Genomic DNA, 20305 nt, shown 5'->3' on the forward strand with positions numbered 1-20305 from the left:
TTTGATTCCCACAACAACCCTATAAGGTTATTTTTCTCAGTTTACTGATGAGGAAACTGAAGTTCAGGGAGGTTAAGAGACCTGCCAAGAAGCTCTGTGATTTCACGGTATTCTCTAAGACTTGACCCTGAAGTTCACATGTGCATAAAATACATTTAATAGAGCACTTCAACTTAAACCAGGCAGACTACAGAGTGATGAACAGGACAGGAGCATGCGTTTACTTGAAGAAAAGAGAAAGAAGGACAAAACCAGGACTTAGGAATTTGGCCTCCAACTAAACACCTCTGGCCTTTTTACTTTTTGCTGGAGCATGAAAGGCTTACTCCTGATCCACCAAAATAAGCAGGGTGGGGATGTCTTCAGTTTGCGGACGACCCATCCTGCTTTCTCCTGTGATGAATTGAGGCATTCTTTCACAACATGGCTTTAGACCAGGTGCCGACAAACTACAGCCAGATCCTGCCCATCACCACTTTTTAAAAATAAAGTTTTGTGGGAACATAGCCAGGCTTATTCTTTGATGTTGCTGTTTGATGTTTTTTCCACGGCCATTTCCACACTACTTCCACATAACTGAGTCGTCATGATGGAGACCATCTGGCCTGCAAAGCCACCTATCTGGCCCTTTGCAGGGAACGTTTGCTGATCCCTGCTGCCCACCTTAGGCCAGACTTTCTACATATCAATATGGCATGCGTGATCAATCATCTGTCCTTAACCAGGGAAGGGAGAACAAGATGTCCCCTTGGGTGTTCGCCAGGAAAGGTATGAAGCAGGATGTCCATGAGAGGAACCAGGGTGAAAACACGTGTGGTCAGGATAGGATATTGCAGGGACTTCCCTGGCGGTCCAGTGGTTAAGACACCGCTTCTACTGCAGGGGGTGCGGGTTTGATCCCTGGTCGGGGAACTAAGATCCCACATGCCACATGGCATGGCCAAAAAATAAAAAATAAATAAATTTAAAAAAAGAATAGGAGGGCTTCCCTGGTGGCGCAGTGGTTGAGAATCTGCCTGCCAATGCAGGGGACACGGGTTCGAGCCCTGGTCTGGGAAGATCCCACATGCCGCGGAGCAACTGGGCCCGTGAGCCACAACTACTGAGCCTGCGCGTCTGGAGCCTGTGCTCCGCGACAAGAGAGGCCGCGATAGTGAGAGGCCCGCGCACCACGATGAAGAGTGGCCCCCGCTTGCCGCAACTAGAGAAGGCCCTCGCACAGAAACGAAGACCCAACACAGCCAAAAATAAGTAAATAAATAAATAAATAAATTTATTTTAAAAAAAAAGAATAGGATATTGCAGAGTGCCTATGTTAATCTATGTGATGTGATAAAATGGCTCTGTGTCAACTGGGAATCACAGTGTTAAAAAACAAACTTAAGCAGATTTCTCTTCTGCAGCAGTGGTCCCCAACCATTTTGGCACCAGAGACCGGTTTCGTGGAAGACAATTTTTCCACAGACGGTGGGGGGAGGCCGCGGGGGGGACGGTTCAGGCGGTAATGAGAGCGATGGGGAGCGGCAGATGAAGCTTTGCTCAAGCTCGCTGCTGCTCACCTCCTGCTGTGCTGCTGGTTCCTAACAGCCACGGAGCGGTACCAGTCTGCGCCCCGAGGGTTGGAGACCCCTGCTCTGCGGGACTTCTCAGGACCTTTAAAATGCCATCATGCCTTGAGAGTGCTGAGAGGGGGATATGGTTCACAGAACGTATTTTCCCCACGGGACTATCTTCTTTGGAACATTCTTTGGCAGACGCTGAAATAAAAGAAATCTTTAGAATCATGCCCCCTGGGAACTAGGAATGAAAATCGTGAGGGCTGTGGCTTGCTGAGCGTGTCTTTCTCTCAGCAAGGGAAGAAGCAGGAGAACTAAAGAGAGCCAGAGTGGAAAAAAAAGAGAGGTGTTTGAAGAGAAGAAGGAAGGAAGCAGAACCCTGGAGAGACCACTTGGACGGATGTGAGGAGCACCTGGACGACTGGACTTTGGGAGGGAACAATGTGTCAAAAGCAGGGCTGCGGCCCAGTGCAGGATGCGTGGTCACTTTCACCATCACCACTGTCATCATCAGCACCACCAGAGAAGCTGACCTCCCCTGAAGCCTCACTACTCTGCAGATCCTGCATTATGTCCTTTAGACACATGATGTCGCTTAATTCCCATTTTACAGATGAGGAGATGGAGTCACCCAGAGTCAAAGCTTATAAAGCTTATAAGTGGCAGCGCATAGACTCACCTCTGTGAGTCGGACCCCAGAGCCCATGTTCCCACCACTGCCCTGCACTGCTCTACTTCTGAGTTAGATGGAAGCCTGGAATTCCATTACGCAGCACGCAAAGGATACCGTATACAAATGCAACACCAAAACATTCAGAGGAAAAGACAAAACAAACCAATGTCACTTTGGATATTTGGCTGCACGGGCCAAACAGCTAGAGGACTGACTTTTTTCCACAGCACATTCAGATGTTTGGATATCATATTTTCTTCCTCTCTATCTTCTTACTCTTGTTTTAACTATCCCTTCTTAACTTATGTCATAAGTTATATATCAGGCTTAGCCAATGTATTATGCTTGCTCATAAAGTGAACAAAAGAAGACATTTTTTTGAAAGTTAAAAAGCATTTTCAACCCGACCGTTATGACTACCATATTTACAATAAGCCTCATTTAGATTTCATACAACTGCCAGTTCTTTTGGGGGGGATTGGGGCCCTCAGAATAGCTTCCTAGGACAGATTTTGAAAACATGAATCACAGCTCAATTAAATCTTTTGTGGCTCAGAAACATACCAGCATTAAATGCTAGCATTTATCCAGTCCTAGCTAACAGATGATTTCCACACTTAAAATATGATGAAAATAGTAAGTAAATCACACTATTTGGGGGTAGGGGGACGGAGATAAACCCAGGTCTGGAAAAGCAGTCCAGGATGTGAAAAACTTGCACATTGAATATTTTGGATTTGCAGCGACGGCAAAAAAAAAAAAAAAAAAAAAAAAAAAAAGAAGAAGAAGAAGAAGAAGATTCCGCTAGCATGCTACAAACATCAGCTGGAGTGCCTGAAGGTGGTTTGCATGGGACAGTCCACCTCTGATTTACTTTCTTGCATCTACAGCAAAATAAAGGACAGCTGCCAGCGGGCCAGGGTGAAATAGAAAGGCTGTCACCCTGCTGTAAATTTCTGTTTACCTGGTGAGCGGTGAGGGCAGGGCTCCTCCGTCCAGAAGAGCTGCAGGGCAGAGCATTCAAATCGTGGCTGGCCCTGGGGTGCTGCCCTTCACACTGCTTCAGCTGCTCCTACAATCCCATTGGAAATCTCAAAGGGCTGGAGAGCCTCAAGGCCAATATTCCGTTTCCAAGACAGTCTTCCTCCCCCACTGCACCTCCCCTGCTTGCGCAGACTCTGGAGCAGCTCGGGTTTCTTCCACCCCTGTTCCAGGCAGCTGGCAATCTAGGCGTTGTGCTGGCCGAGTGATGCGGCCCCTGAAACCACTTCCAGATGGGCTTGGCGGGTCAGACTTCCTCTCCCAGCCTCCTCCGGCAGCCCGCAAATCATTTCAAAAACAAGGCTGCTCTGGAGGAAAACATTCCAAACTGGAGAAAAGCAGACGCTTGGAGGGTGAATTTCCACCACACATTGGGTCTAAGGTAAACTTTGAGAGGGCAGAAGTGAAAAAATTAAGTTCATACTGATTTTAAGAATATCTTTCCTGGCCACTAGCTTCCCCTAAAATGCCCTAGTAATTAAAATGCTGTTGTCCCCAAATCAAAGCCCAGATAAAAACTGTGGTCTCCCTTCGACCAAGGCAATGATAGTGACAGAAATTTCAAGATGGTGTGTTTTGTGACTGAACATGGAAAGGAATCAGGCAGTGAATCAACCCCACCCAGCTCTGTGCTGTTCTGTGTTCCTGCCATTGATTCTCAGAAATCCAGGAAATGGTGCCAGCACTTTGCCTGGGACCATGGAATTTATTTAGCAATGGCCTCTCTCCCTCATTCCTATAAAGAAATGAGTCTGCCCCTGCTCACTGCCACCTTCTAAAGTGGTATTGCCCAATAGAAATATAATGCAAGCCACATTGTCATTGAAAACTTTCTAGTAGTCACTTTAAGAACAGAACAAAGAGGTAAAATTAATTTTAATGATAAATTTTACTTAACATAATATATACAAAAATATTATTTCAACATGTAATTGGTATAAAACTTATTAACAAGACTTTTTCTTTTGTATGAAGCCTTTGAAATCTGGTGTGTATTTTACACATGCAACACATCTCAATTCCCAAACTAAATTTCATCAGAAACAATTGATATGTATTTAGATTTGATAAAATTTACAGTTTAAAAAATAGATTCACATATTCAGGTTGCTCCAAACATACTTCAGAATTTTCCAATAACTGAATCGTGAATCAGTTTTTCAATTTAAATTGATTAAAACTAAGTAAAATTAAAGATTCGGTTCCTCGGGACTTCCCTGGTGGCGCAGTGGTTAAGAATCTGCCTTCCAATGCAGAGGACGTGGGTTCGATCCCTGGTCAGGGAACTAGATCCCACATGCATGCCACAACTAAGAGTTCGCATGCTACAACAAAGGAGCCCACCAGCCGCAACTAAGGAGCACACGTGCCGCAACTAAAGGAGCCAGTGAACCACAACTAAGGAGCCTGCCTGCCACAACCGAGACCTGGTGCAACCAAAAATAAAAAATAAATAAAATAAAAATAAAGTAAAATAACAAAAAAAGAAATTATGTTTGTTTAAAAATAAATAAATAAAATTCAGTTCCTCAGTGGCACTAGTCTTTTTTTTTTTTTTTTTTGGCTGCGTTGGGTCTTCGTTGCTGCGAGTGGGCTTTCTCCAGTTGTGGCGAGCAGGGGCTACTTTCATTGCAGTGTGGGCTTCTCATTTCGGTGGCTTTTCTTGTTTCAGAGCATGGGCTCTAGGTTCGCGGGCTTCAGTAGTTGCAGCATGCGGGCTCAGCAGTTGTGCCTTGTGGGCTTAGTTGCTCCGAGGCATGTGGGATCTTCCCAGACCAGGGCTCAAACCTGTGTGCCCTGCATTGGCAGGCGGATTCTTAACCACTGCACCACCAGAGAAGCCCCTCCTTTATTTCTGCTGGGCCATGTGCTGAGCTGCAAGAGGCTTACTGTCTATGACTTGTATTTCCACATTGGATGCACAGATTCTCCCCTGGGGAAGAAATGAGAATAGAAAGAGATCTAGGATATAAGGGGCACCCTAAGTGTAGTGGCTACCAGCTTGGGCTCTGGAGACAGACAGACAGACCTAGGTGTTAGCTCAGATGTTATACTTACACATTCCTGAAAATCTCACCTTCAGTTTCCTCACCTGTAAGGTGAGGAAGCTTTTTGTGAGGGTTAAAAGACATCATGCATGTAATGCACTCAGTAAGGGCTCAGTACATGGAAGTTATTATTATTGTTGTTGCATGAAGACACCCCAAGGTATAAACAAGAGAAAGAAATTGTAACAGTAAGCAACTGGTAACTTTTTCCAAAAAGTCCAAATGAGTTATATGCTGTTTCAAACACTGGTAGCCTGGTACTACTTAATAACCTCTCTGCTTCTTCCCTTCAAATAGAAACACTCTGTCATTTGAGGTGGCAACTGTTCAGTTAAAAATACTCACCTCCTCAGAGGTCCTGAAGCTAGAGCGGCATGTGAGCAGAAGTTGGCTGTCTATGACTTCCTAGAAAGCTATTGTTTTCCTGGCAAAGAGCTGTTTGGTGCCTTTTGCCCTTTCCTCCTGTCTGAAACCCAACCGTGGTGCCTGGAGGTGCAGTCGCCATCTCGCAGCCCTGTGGATGAAAGGCCCACCCCGTGCTGCTGCATATGGTCCCACGGGCTGCGCGCAGAGACCGCCGAGACCGCCGTGGCAAGTCAGTCAGGGTCCCGGCAGGACACAGATGGCCCACCCCAGTGAGCTAATGGTGAAGACTCTGAAAACAGGCACTATTTGAAAAGGTGTAGTCAGTGTTAGGGAAACATGGTGAAGAATTGATGCCTGGGGTTGGCAATGCAGGGAGCCATTACCATCCGAAGTCCTGCAGGCAAGAGAAGGGAGTGGTTACCAGGAGTGGGAGAAAGCAGCTGCAGGGAAGGGCTGCCCAAGAGGAGCAACCTCTGTTCACCCCCATGAAAGGGACTAGGAGGTACATTACCCCAACCTTACAATCTCCTGTGGGTGGCGCCTCCCATTGGCCAAACCCAACTGGAAGTCAGAGACCTGGAGACGTCAGGTGATGTAATACATTTAGGTCAGCCTCACGGCACTGAACAAGTTAAAGAAGAGTGGAGAATAGATCTTCATAAGCAAATGGAAACTATCCGTGCCCTGGCGTTGGGTGACTCAGCAGCCCTGCACATGTTAAGTGAGGAGGGCGGAGCAAGAACGCAGGAGCCGCCTCAGTCCCGATGGCACCGGGAGTCACCACAGCAGCCTGAGCTGACTACTTACGGAGCATCTAACCGTGTGAGGAAAATAAACCTGGACGCGGTTAAGTCACTTCGGTCAGGTTTCAGTTATCTGCCTGAACACAGTCCTATGTGATCTATATGCCTTTTCGATTTGTGCTGTCATTAGTCAACACAACGTATATCTGAGTCATTATTATTCCACGTTTATTTCTTATTAGTTGAAAGCCAAATGTTCATCATTGCTTACCCAATGGGCCTGCCTTGGCTGAGTGTATTACTTTGTAGATAAGTAGGTAAGATAAACTCTATTAAGGCTGATAAATGTGACTGGAAGGAAAGGAAGCAACATTGTGCAGCAGCAGTGAATCACTGCACTGGGTCAGGCTGACAAGCCTCTATTTATTGCCTCGGTCTCCCAGGGCTGGGCTCCGGGATCATCCACATGGGGCAGGAAATACAACTATGGGGGCCTCAATTCCCTCTCTTTGGCTGGTGGGGCTCAGTGATGGGTCATCTCCTTGTCCAGAGCTTAGCTGCTCTGGCTCTTGCCTGCTACCCCCTGAGCTGCAGCAATCGCTCCTGCACCTGACTCTTTGCACACAGGGTCCCTTTCTCCCACGTGAGAAGACTGCTTTTCCTCCCTGGCTTATGTGCCAGCTCCTTCCTCTGGTAATTGGTGTAGGCTCTACCTGGCCTGGGGTCCTGCCTTGTTCTGGCCAGCTGCCCTCTCCAGGCCTTGGCCGCAGCTCTAGCCATGGGTGGAGCCCTGTGATCTGGGAGCAGATCTCTCAGACACCATCTGCTTCCTTCATCTCAGGAACAGCGCCTGCCTAGGCTCTCTGCTGTTGAGCTCTGCCTACCTGCTGGCACTCCTCAAAACCCCTTCTCAGACTGCTGCCAATAAGCCCTTGGCCTGAGTCCTCAACTGAGATTAAGGTATCCCGTGGACACGGCCATTTTACACTCTTGGCTGAAAACACTGCACTGTCTGCCACCTCCCAGCACCAGCCCCTCCCTCTCGGACTGACTCCTCAGTGGCCCGTAGCTCAGGAGGAGTAGAAACAGTAGTAATATAATGAAAATGACAGAAGTTAAACAATCTATTACTTACTAAATGCTAACCACGTGCTAGGCATTTCATAAGCACAGCACTGTCCTTGCTGTGCGTGGCATCAGCACAAATTTCAGTCACCACAGTGTAGTTTAATAACATCAGTCCCCCTACAACACAGTTCAAATCTGTTACCACAGTATATCAACTGAGTAACTGGATAATTACTAACTTTGCTGCTAGCTTTTCAGTCCACAAAATTACTACGCTGATAACAGAGCCACATCAATGATGAATGACCAATCATGTCACTTCTTTGACAGTCTGTCAGTGATTGGTCACTGGATAGCTGTTATTCGGCTTATGTACAGACAGCAAAGCGTGTAGTTGTGTTGCTTCATTAATTCCCAGTGATAAACCCATGTGACATCTACAGAAATGGATAATAGAATTGGCCAACAAAGAGAAAAGTTAGCAAAGAAACAAAAAATGATAATAGTGGGAGTGACATTCAAATCAAAGGTAAATGAAGGTAGAGAAGAAATTAGTTGGCCGTGGGATGATACTGTCGCTATTCAACTCTAGCTATGCAGCCAGAAAAATCTAGTAAGGGTGATTTTACGAACATAAATAAGGAAAGTGGTTGTGATGAGAGGGATGGAGATGTTCCAGAGGAAATGACATGGGCAAAAAATTCACATTTGAGGAACTCTCAAAGGTATTTTATGATGTTAAAAGTGCAAAGGATAAAATATGGGAAGCTGATCCAAACTTAGAAAGGAGTATGACCATTTTCCAACGCACAGAAAAGATGCTCGCTCCTTACAGTAAGTTATATGGCAAGAAGGTAAGCACTGCTCAGCTGCTCTTGGTAAGTTTTATACCAAAACCAAAACAAAAACAAACCCTAAATATTTAATTTTCATCTTCAATATGTCCAATGTTTTAAATTACAGTAGAACAAATAAATATTAAGTCTACTATTTTTTTCATTTCTTTAGACATTTAAAACCAACAGTAAGGGCTTCCCTGGTGGCGCAGTGGTTGAGAATCTGCCTGCCAATGCGGGGGACACGGGTTCGAGCCCTGGTCTGGGAAGATCCCACATGCCGCAGAGCAGCTAGGCCCGTGAGCCACAACTACTGAGCCTGTGCGTCTGGAGCCTGTGCTCCGCAACAAGAGAGGCCGCGATAGTGAGAGGCCCGCGCACCACGATGAAGAGTGGCCCCCGCTTGCCGCAACTAGAGAAAGCTCTCGCACAGAGACGAAGACCCAACACGGCCAAGAATAAATAAATAAATAATTAAAAAAAAAAAAAAACCAACAGTAAGAGAACTTTAAATATTTTAACAAAAATATTTAAAGATCATGAACAAAACAATTGTAATTTTTCCCATTAGTAATTAAGATCGTTTTGCAGGGTTTCAGCTTCCATGGCCATTTTCACAGAACTGCACTCTCATGCAAAGCAAGGACAGCCTGTACTTTGCATATATTATCTCAGTTGATCTTCAAAATAACCTTAAGAAATAGATGCTATTACAATCCCCATTTTATAGACAAAGCATCTGAAGCTCAAAGAAAATAAGTAATTTGACCAAGACCACATAGCTAGTAAACAGCTATGCCTATTGAATTCTAAATCCCGTGATCTTAACCTCTATCCTCTATGCTGAGATTCCAGGTAAATGATGGTGTTTGATATGGGGGAGCGGGAGTGAAGGAGAGAAAGTGGTGACAGATGAAGGCATCTTCTCTAACGTAACTTCAAAAGGCTAGAGCAGCGCTGTCCAATAGAGCTTTCTGTTTTCTAATATATTTTTATAGAATATAAACAATTACATAATCTATGAGATAGACATATATTCAACCCTAGTACATGTGTAAATCTACATGTACTTCTGAATCCATCTTTTCTTGATCCTCTAGGATTTTGCTCAATCAAGTTTCAACCTGCCCTGAGACAGGCCTACTTGGTTAACTCACCAATTCTCATTTCCAACTTTCTTCTCCCTTGCCTGCTTCTCATTATTGAGGCTAAAAACAAACAAACAAAAACACTTTCTTAGACTCCTATAGCCACCCTCCTGCAAGAAGACCCCCACAGTCTGCTCTTCTCTTCTTTCTCTGTGATAGAACCTTGACTATTACCTGAGCACTTGGCCATTCTAAATAAAAACTACATTTCACAAACTTCCTTCAACTAGCTGTGGCCTTGTGACTAAATACTGGCATATGGGATGTAAGCAGAAATAACATGTACAATTCCAGAATGTGTTCTGGAGACGGGAACATTCCTTTCCCCTACTATTTCCTGCTGGCTGGAGTGTAGATGCAATAGCTAGAGCTGGAGCAGCCATCTTGGATCATGAGTTGGAAGGAGGAATTCCAATCCACAAAGTCTACAAATTCCTGAAGATGTGGTGAAATAGAGCCACCATGCTGGCTTTGGATTGCCATTTCCAAAGTTCATTTACATGGGAGAAACATAAACTTTTAAAGCCTATTTCTGTCCCTGTAGCTAACGTAATCTTAATATAGCAAATGCCCCAGTTCTGGCCAGTGAAACCTAAGAGCAAGTATGCTGGGTGGCTTCTGGGCAAGATGCTTTTCCTCCCTGTAAAACGAAAGCTCTATTTCCCCATCCTGGCTGTCCTCCTGCTTCATGCCTTTGGGCATGGTTGTATGGGGACACAATGTCCAAAGGTACAACGACCTTCTTTTGACCATAAAGGAAAAGTCAAGAGAAATTCAGAGCTGCTACCTGGAACCGTAACACCATTGAACTGCTGAATTAACCCTAGACCTACCTACCCCAGATCTCTTGTGCAAGATAATTAAGTGCCTTATCATTTAGCCACACTGTGTCGGATATTCTGCTACTTGTAACAAAAAGCATTTCCAAATGACATATTCTTTTGCTATGATTTAAATGTTTGTGTCCCCCTCCAAATTCATATGTTGAAATCCTCACCCCCAAGGTGATGGTGTTAGGAGGTAGGGTCTTTGGTATTTTGGTGCTTAGGTCATAAGAGTGGAGCCCTCATGAATGGGATTAACGCCCTTATAAGAGACCCCAGAGAGCTCCTTCATCCCTTTCACCAGGTAAGGATACAGTGAGAAGTCAACAGTCTGAAACCTGCAAGAGTGTCTTCAGCAGAATCTGACCATGCTGGCACCCTGATCTTGGACTTTCAGTCTCCAGAACTGCGAGAAGTAAATTTTGGGTGTTTATAAATCACCCAGCCTCTAGTATTGTGTTACAGCAGCCTAAACCGACTAAGACATCTCTATTGCTCCTTCAGTCTTACCTTTTCAACTGGATCCTTCTTCTGAGCCCACAATCATGTTCAAGTCTCATCCTTGGAAAAGAATAAGAAGAGTTTGCTCTGTACACAGCCATTTCTCCCCTCCAGCCACTGTTTTTTTCTTTCCTTTTGGGGGCAAGTCTCTGTAAAAAGTAGACTATACATGTTATCTGTGCGTCCTCACTTGTAATTCATTCTTCGATCTTCTGTGGCTTCCCTCCTCCCACTCCACTGAGTATTTTAATCTAGGCCATTAATAACCTCTTAGTTTGCAGACGTTGCTTCTTCATCTTTTTCTTATCTGACCTCTCTATGGCTCTTGGCTTTGATAACCACTTCCGCTCTGTGAAAGCCCCTTAGCCTGTGGCTTCTTTGACATCGCCCTCACCCAGTTCCCTTTTGACTTCTCTGGCTATTCGTTCCCCATTTCATTCATGAGAGCCTCCTGCTGTCTTTACCTCTTAAAAGTTGGTTTCTTCAGGGCGCTATTCTGCCTCACTCTTCTCTTCCCTTTCTACACTCACCTCCTAGGTGGTAACTTCCATTCTTAAAGTTTCAAAGATTGAAGGTAGCTTTCTTGAGAATTGGGGACCTATTCTAGACTCCTCACTTAAGCAGCGTTGAGTCAAAGGTGCTCTGGTAAAATATCTTTCCCATTGGATTAAGCATCCTGTCATGTATTGAACTGTGTCCCCCCAAAAAAGATATGTTTAAGTTCTAACCTGTGATTGTGAACTTATTTGAACATAAGGCCTTTGCAGATGTAAACAAGTTAAGGTGAGGCCATTAGGTGGGCCCTAATCTGATATGACTGGTGAACTTATAAGAAGAGAAGAAACACAGACACACAGGGACAACACCATATGATGATGGAGGCAGAGGTTGGAGTGATGCTGCTACAAGCCAAGGAAGGCCTAGGATTGACGGCCACCGACCAGAAGCCAGAAAGAGGCAAGGAAGTATTCTTCCCTACAGGTTTCAGAGGGATATGTCCCTGATTTTGGATTTCTAGACTCTAGAACTGTGAGACAACAAATTTCTGTTGTTTTAATCCACCTGGTTTGTGGTACTTTGTTACAGCAGTCTTAGGAAACTAATACAGACCTCCACCACTGTCCTGAAGTTCCTTATCTAAGCAACCAGTTATCACTTGTAATCTCCTTTGTCTTAACATTTTGCCTTCATCTCTCCCTTAGTTCAGAGATTTTCAGACTTTCAAATATCATATACCAGTTTTGATTTTTTTTAATTTGAATATCAACATTGGGTTTGCAACTTTTAATTTTACCCTTAGTCTTTTGCTATAAGGACATTAAAAAAACAAAACAAAACAAAAAAAACTACCATCCACTTACAGCATCAGTCATAAAAGTTAGGACATTTTACCATTAAACTCTCAGAATAAGAAAAAATTCTTTAAATGAAGTATTTAAAGTTTTATGAAAAACTCATGGCTCTACCCCAACTTTTCCAGTATTGTTTCAGATACATAAAAACTTTATAACTGAAACATTTAAGAGCCCATGTTATGTATGTGACCAAGAAAAATATCAGTACATAAATATTCATAGCTTTCTTTCTTTGTTTCCAGCCACCTTCCTATTCCGATTCCAAATTCTCTTTGACCATATTATGAAATTGGGGAATTAATCAGTGACAGGAAGAACTTGAAAAGCAGGAGCTGGAAAGAATACTAAGAATTCCTTTTTAAAAGGGAGAGAATTACCTCTCAAAAGGAAGTTTAGATGAATGAGAAGGTGGGAGAGGCATGGTTAGGTTTGAGGGAATTGGGGGAGGAGAGATGAGCTAGGCATACGAGAGAAATTGAAAATAGTAAGATGAGGGAAATGAAATTTTAGGAAATTTGGCCTACATTATGTGTATTCCCTCTTTGATACCTTCTTGAGAGTGTGAGGTAGGGATTTAAATTGCTTTCATTTCCCGCCCCCCCACCTCTGCCGCTGGACTTGTATCTCTTTGAGTGTGATTCTGTGTAGGACCAGATCACAAAGCAGCCCGGACTTAACAGGGTTACTTATGACTGTATTCACAGTAAGTATGGTATAGTGGTTAGGGGTTGGGGCTCTGGAATCAGAAGTTCTGCGTTTGAATACTGGCCCTAATTCTTTTCTGCTGTGTGCCCATGAGAAAATTACTTTACTTTTCTGTGCCTCATTTCCCCATCCACGAAAGGGAAATAACAGTACCCACTTCACTGGATTGTTAGGAGAATCACAAGTTAATTCATATAAGGCAAGGAGGACAGTGCTTGTCAATGAAACACCCTCAAATGTTAGATAGTAATAAAAGATAAATCTATAACCTCCCACCTGCTTAAACAAAACAAAACAACTTTCGCGGCTCACCGTTCCTAAACTTCTTGGCATGTCACCCTCCAAATCTGATCTGCCTAATTTGCCTTTGCAGGCTTAGCTCCGACCTTCCCTCCGGTGTTCCTAGCCGCGGGTGGCACGCAGCGCTCGCGGCCTCTCCACCATGGTCCAGACTCCCTCCCTCCCCCCGCCTTCGCGGGCATCCACTACGCCCCGGCGCTCTGCGCGCAGTCACGCCCTCGGCGGAGATGGACTTCCCTCTCCTCTCCCCGCGCTCCCGGCACTTCAAAACCTCTACGAGAGCTTTTCTCTTGCTGTGTTGTCATTGTTTAAAGCATCTGTCCCCAACCTTTTTGGCACCAGGGACGGGCTTCGTGGAAGCCAATTTTTCCACGGAATGGGGGGCGGGAATAGTTCAGGCGAAGAGGGATCTTCGCTCACCCCCTGCTGTGTGGCCCCTTTCCTAACAGGCCCGGACAAGTTGCGGTCTGCGGCCTGGGGGTTGGGGACCCCTGTTTTAAAGGGTCTGACTCGCCCGCACATCCTAGATGCTCAAAGTGGCCGTAAAGGAAAACGCTGTTATCTTCTCCCGCAAATAAAAATCTGGAGGCTCTGGATGGGGAGGGGAGACTGGTCGGTAGGAAATTTCCTTCCACCCTAAAATCCCTTGTCCAGGGTGCCAACACCAGCCACGTCACCCGGGGGCGGGGGCGGGGCGCCCTTACCAGGACCCCCTCTGCTCCCCTCAGCCCTCCATCCTTACCCTGGACGCCCGCGGTCACGTGACCATCACCCTCCTCCGTGAGGTTCCCCCCCTCCCGCGTGCACAGCTGGAGGCGGGTCCCACCTCTCCTCCCGGAGCAGCGGCGCCGCAGCAGGCGCGGTGCATTGTGGACAGAGGGGCGGGGGTTGGGAAGATGGCGGCTCCCAGCCTCCTCAACTGGAGGCGGGTTTCCTCCTTTACGGGGCCGGTCCCCCGCGCCCGGCACGGACACCGAGCGGTGGCCATCCGGGAGCTGATGATCATCTTTGGAGGGGGCAACGAGGGCATCGCCGACGAGCTGCACGTCTACAACACGGGTAGGCGCGGCGGCGGTTCTTCGGCCCCGCCTGTGGGAGCCGCGGAGGGGGAGGGGAGACGAGGCGGCGGCCCCGGCCCTGACAGCTGTCACCGCCGGGTCACTACCTCCTCCGGCGGGCGGCGGGGAGCGAGTCTCGGCCGGGAGGCCCCAATCCCGCAGCGTCCCGGTCCGTAGCTCCGTTTCCCCGGGGTTCGCGGGGCGGAACCGGCCCCCGAGCGGGGCGCGCCGGCCCTCGGGCAGGCGGTCCCGGACCCCCCCGCCCCAGCCCTGCTGGCGGACGTAGGCGAGAGAGACTGTTTCCACCCGCCTGGGCCTCTTCCCGAAGTCTCGCCCACTCCGGGGCCCCGAGATCCCTCCCTGTCAAAACCCACCTCCAAACCAGAGCTCCTCCGGGCCTTTCCCGTCTTTGCCTGCCTGTCTTCCTTAGGAGGAAGGGAATATAGGGGAGATGAGGAGGGAAAACGAGAGGCCTTCTGGTACTTTCACCCCAAATACAGCCCCGTACCTGGCAGTTGGCAGTCAAGATTCTTACCCCGTTGGTAGCCCTCTTCACTGGCGGGGAAGTGGCTCGTGGGTGATACCGGCGCCTGTCTGTGTGCCCAAGCTCAGCCGTTCGGCGCTCGGGGAGGACTGTCGGCTTGAGCGCCGCTGCACATCAGAAATGCCCCCGGCCGCGGAGGCCCTGACTTTGAGTACCTCCGTGGAACAGAAAGGAGGTTGGAATTTCATTTTTCCCACTTGTAAATGCGCCAGCTGTCCTAAGGAAGCTGTTTTCTTGGTGTAAGGCTAATTAATGAGTTTGAGGTCTATGTCGTGATCAATAACTTTTCTTTGACCAAACAACTTAATCGTAGTGGTCATTTAGAAATTAATAAAATGGTGGAGTAGGGGAAACTTTATTTTTTCACCTTCTCCTCCTCCTGGCACCCCAGCATAAAAAAAGTTAAAAAGTTAGTCGACAATTAGGTAGACTGTAAAAACCTTGGCTGTGGAATAAGTTAGACCTGGTTTGAATTTTGCTGTGCCAGTTGCTCAAGGATCAGCGCTAAAGTAACTGAACCTAAGTGTCAGATTTTTCACTTGTAAAATGGAGAGGATGATGCTCCCCAAGTAGGGTTTTTGTTGAGAAATTAAGTGATATAGATCAGGGTTTTCAACAGCAGCACTATTGACATTTGAACCGGATAATTTTGTTTGTTTTAGGGGCTGCCCTATATCCCCAGCCTTCTACCCACTAGTTGCCAGTAACACCTTCCTCCTGCAGTTCTGACAACTGTAATTTTTTTGTTTGTCCCTGGGAGGGGGCAAAATCATTCCCAATTAAGAACCACTGATATAAATGATTCATATAAAAGTACATACTCATAGTTTGTGATAACTGTTTATTATAATTGGTTTTAATTTTATTTCGGCAACTAGTTACAAATCAGTGGTTCCTGCCAGCTGTTAGAGGAGACATCCCTCCAGGCTGTGCTGCCCATGGATTTGTCTGTGATGGTACCAGAATATTAGTATTTGGGGGAATGGTTGAATACGGAAGATACAGCAATGAGTTATATGAGTTACAAGTAAGTGTATTTCAAATTTATTATCTCAACCTGAAATTTTAATGATATTGCTCATAATTCTTTGAAAGATTGCAAAATGTTTCATTAACATGCTTAAAATAGTGTGAGCTTCACATTTCAGAGCTTCAAAGAAAACATTTCCACTTCACTAAAAAGCCAAAGTTTCCTTTTTTTTTTTTTTTTTGGCCGGTGCCTTGTGGCATGCGGTATGTGGGATCTTAGTTCCCTGACCAGGGATCACACCCGTGTCCCCTGCATTGGGAGCACGGAGTCTTACCCACTGGACCACCAGGGAAGTCCCAAAGCCAAAGTTTCTAATGTAAGTCTTTTTCCGATACCCAGTGCAACATTTGTAACATTAAGATACCTGTTACTTAGCCTCAGTTGTACAAGTTATATGTTTGAGCTTTTGTATCTTAGTGCAGTCCTTCTTTAACTTTAGCCTGCAGCAGAAGCACCTGGAGGGTTTGTGAAAACACAGATTGCTGGGCCCCGCCCTCAGAGTTTCTGAATCAGTATTCTCTACAGAGAATTTGCATTCCTACTAAGTTCCCACCTGCTCCTGCTGGTCTCCAGACCATAAGTTTTTGAAAACTTCTGCCTTAGTTATAGAAATTGTTACCCTCACGCTAATAATCACTTTTTTCCCCTTTTCTGGCAGTACATACAAAAGGGGTAACAGTTTCAAATAGCCTTTCTAGATTTTACTCTCTAATAAACCAGACCCAGAGCCCTCTGTGACAGCCCTAACTGACTTTTATCACTGAACTGTATATTCCCAGGGCTGTGATCATAAGGGTATCTGGTGGTTGGCAGATGTAGGTGGATTATGCCTATTTACAAGCAGTTCATTTAAAAATTTTTCAAAAATAGTTTTAGATAAAGAAAGCATCCATGGCTAGAGAATAAGTTTTGGAGTTTGGTTTGTTAAATGATCTTTATGTTGGACTTCCCTGGTGGTCCAGTGGTTAAGACTCTGCACTTCCACTGCAGGGGGCACAGGTTCGATCCCTGGTTGGGGAACTAAGATGCCGCATGGCATGCGGCAGCCAAGAAAAAAAAAATTTTTTTTAATGAGCTTTATGTTTATTTAAAGGTTAAAATATATACCATCCATGGATTACCTGATTTCAAAAAGTGAGAGTACATAAATTACATTTAATCTTAAAGCTATAAATAATGTTGAATTTTTCATTTGGAAAATATTTTATAACTGCTAGTGTTTATTATTATAAGCTTAGTTTGCCATTGTGGAAAGCTGTGAATATGGAAGACTAGACTGAATTTCTATTGGAACACTCATTTTAATTCCTGAAGTTATCTGGTTAACTTGTCATTTGTCCCAAAAGTAGCTTATTGAAGTGTTCTTACTGGATTCAGATTAAAATGTATTGGTATGATGTTACACTATTGACAATATAGGAGCACTTTCCTGATTTTGTCTGAGAGTATTTATGCTCTTTTTTAGGCAAGTCGTTGGTTATGGAAAAAAGTGAAACCGTATCCCCCTTCTTCTGGTTTACCTCCTTGTCCTCGGCTGGGACATAGCTTCTCTTTATATGGTAACAAATGCTATTTGTTTGGTGGCCTGGCAAATGAAAGTGAAGATTCAAACAATAATGTTCCCAGGTATGCCAACACTTTTTCAGACCAAATGTTTATTTTACGATTTAGATTAAGAACATTTAATTTCTTCCATCTTTAATTATCAAAAGTGATTGAAGCTTAGCCATTTTCAATTAAACCTAACAGTGAACAAATTTGTGTCCGTTTTGTGTTTTCCTTAGTCCCTGGAGTATATCTATTTTCAAAACTGTGCCTTTTCCGATCAGAAATCATCTTATTAAATTGATATTAATATAACTGCTTGTGGCAATATATTTGTATATGTTGAGCCATAATGAATTTTAGTTGTCATAAGTGATAATGAAAAGTAATAAATGGATATTTTCAAATTATATTTCTCTGAGAGTTAGTGACAAAAATCTGAATATAAAATGAAGGCTGTCATTTCCATTTTTCTCATAGGAAGCTGTTAAGAGTGGTTCACACAAGCAAGTACTTTCAGAACCAATTCTCTCCTCCTTTTTCCAAACAGAATTAATCACTGCCTCTTTTCTTTTTGCATAATGTTTTGATCACATGGTCATTATAGCATTCAGGATTTGGAGGTTTAAAATCCAAAAGGCTGTTTTCTGATTCACTGCTTACCGTGTATGTGTCCTTTAGTGGAAGTAATCTAAGCCTGTTTTCCTTCACTGTGAAATGGGAGTGATTAAATACCTACCTTTCAGTGTCATTGTGATTGCTAAATAAGATTATTGGCATAATTTTCAAAGGACTTTCAAGTTGCCATCAGCAATATCAGTAGTTGTCATCACCATTATAATGTGTCTCTTTACCTACATTAGACTGATAATAGAGTCTTAGCTTTTTTTTTTTCCTCCAGACTTTAAAAAATAACATATACTAAAACTACATGGAAAAATTGGAAACTGGAGAAAAGGAAAAGAATTTATCCCACCACACTAATCCAGATACTTTTACTTTTAGCACATGTCTTTTTTTCATTTCCATTAAACAAATTTTTTTTAGATACAGACTTGTAAAATTCAAGAAACTAGAAAGTATACAAAGTTCTTTCTCATAGCATCACTGTTCCCCAACATAGGCAAGCACACATAATTCAGTTTGATGTGTATCTTTTGGGACCTTTTTCATGTAACACATTGTATTAGCTTTTGTTGTGTCAAGGGTAAGCTTCTCAAGTTTATGCTGCTTGAGGGAATAACTAGATACACGTGATGCTTTTTAAAACCTTGATTAAAGCTAGCACATTCATTTCTGTTGACATTCCATTGGTCAGAGCAAGCCCTAAGGCCAAGACCTGAGTCGATGATGCAAGGATACATGTTCTGCTTTCTGGGAGAGGGGACTTGGGAACGTTAATCTGATTCTATGCAGACATGTATTTTTTTTATGCAAGTGAGATCTTTCTTCTTGCTTTATGACTTTGGGTGTTTACTTGTTTGGGTTTTTTGTTTGTTTTTTACTTTTAACAATATATCTTTACATGGCAGTAGATATGGATTGACCTATTTTTTAAAGGCTGAAAAGTAGTCTGAATTATGCAAATTATTTAACCATTCCCCTACAGATGGACATTTACATATTTCCATTATTTTGCTATTACAGTTTTTGCACATGTATAAATATTTTTGTAGGATTGATACTTATAAATGGAATTGGGGGGGGACGGTGTTGGTCAAAGGGTACATTTAAGTTTGTTTAGGTACCCCTGAATCAACCTCCAAAGAGATGGAACTATTTTATACTCCTAATAACTGTGTACGAGAATGCCTTATACCCTCAGCAATACTGAATCATCTCACTCTTCTTAGTTTTTGCCAACATAATTGGTGAAATACATTTCATGGGTTTATCTTGATTTATTTTTAAACTAGGAATGAGCTTGATTAACAATGCTTATTGGATATTTACAATTCCTTTTTTGAAATTGTCTGTTCAGGTCCTTGTTTATTTTTCTATTTTTAAAAGTTGAAGTATATATTATATACCATAAAATTCATCCTTTTTATATGTACAATTCAATGATTTTTAGTAATTTACAGTGTTATGTAACCATCACCACAATCCAGTTCTAGAACATTTCCATCACTCCAAAAGAAACTTCTTATTCATTTGCATTCAGTCCCCATTCCCATACCAATCCCCAGGCAACTACCAGTCTACTTTCTGTCTCCGTAGATTAGCCTTTTCTGAACATTTCATATAAAAGTGCTTTTGTGCATTTATCTTCTTTCACTTAGCATAATGTTCTTAAGGTTCAACCATGTTGTAGCATGTATCAAATATTTCTTCCTTTTTATTGCTGAATAATACTCCATTGTATTGATATATCACATTTTGTTTATCTGTTCATCAGTTGGTAGACATTTGGATTGTTTCCAGTTTTTGGCTTTTATGAATAATGCTGTTATGATCATTTGCATACAGGTCTTTCTATGGACATGTGTTCATTACTCTTGATTAGATACCTAGTAATAGAATTGCTGAGTCATGTGGGAAATTTATATTTAACTTCTTAAGTACTACCAAACTGTTTTCCAAAGTGACTACCATCTTACCTTCCCACCAGCAATGTATAAGTGTTCCAAATTTTCCACATCCTTGCTAACACTTGTTATTGTCTGTCTTTTTTTTTTGTAGCCAACCTAGTGGGTATAAGGTGGTATCTTATTATGGTTTTAATTTGCATTTCCCTAATGACCAATGATGTTGAGCTTCTTTTCATAAGCTTTTTATCCATTCATATATCTTCTTTGATGAAATTTCTATTCAAATCTCTGTTCATTTGTTAGATACACTTGACCAACAGGCACAAAAAAAGATGCTGAACATTGCTAATTATTAGAGAAATGCAAATCAAAACTGCAATCAGGTACCACCTCACACCAGTCAGAATGGCCATCATTAAAAAGTCTACAAATA

At 43.6% G+C, this 20305-nt stretch overlaps 2 protein-coding genes across 9 annotated transcripts in view; one reads left to right on the forward strand and one right to left on the reverse strand.

Annotated features, from left to right (window-relative positions):
- Positions 1-14004, reverse strand: part of GLT8D2 (glycosyltransferase 8 domain containing 2) — a 57100-nt gene extending 43096 nt beyond the window's left edge. For 2 of the 7 annotated variants that reach the window (XM_059936787.1, XM_059936788.1), the window contains exons 1-3: positions 13907-14000; positions 10814-10953; positions 9489-9539 (exon numbers count right to left, since the gene is read on the reverse strand). The gene's annotated coding sequence lies outside the window, so the exon portion shown is untranslated. Of the gene's footprint in view, positions 1-1559; positions 1758-3193; positions 3658-9488; positions 9540-10813; positions 10954-13176; positions 13255-13906 lie in introns of those variants that run through there. The other 5 variants (XM_059936786.1, XM_059936789.1, XM_059936784.1 and 2 more) reach the window with 5 other exon arrangements.
- HCFC2 (host cell factor C2) overlaps positions 14000-20305 on the forward strand; it is a 47841-nt gene continuing 41535 nt past the window's right edge. Inside the window, exons 1-3 of one of the 2 annotated variants that reach the window (XM_059936778.1) lie at positions 14000-14223; positions 15645-15793; positions 17262-17422. In XM_059936778.1, the coding sequence (XP_059792761.1) occupies positions 14061-14223; positions 15645-15793; positions 17262-17422 (473 nt within the window). In that variant the 5' untranslated portion in view covers positions 14000-14060. Of the gene's footprint in view, positions 14224-14643; positions 14942-15644; positions 15794-17261; positions 17423-20305 lie in introns of those variants that run through there. The other variant, XM_059936777.1, reaches the window with a different exon arrangement.

Source organism: Balaenoptera ricei, chromosome 10 (genome assembly GCF_028023285.1).
Source record: "Balaenoptera ricei isolate mBalRic1 chromosome 10, mBalRic1.hap2, whole genome shotgun sequence".
Classification (NCBI taxonomy): Eukaryota; Metazoa; Chordata; class Mammalia; order Artiodactyla; family Balaenopteridae; genus Balaenoptera; species Balaenoptera ricei.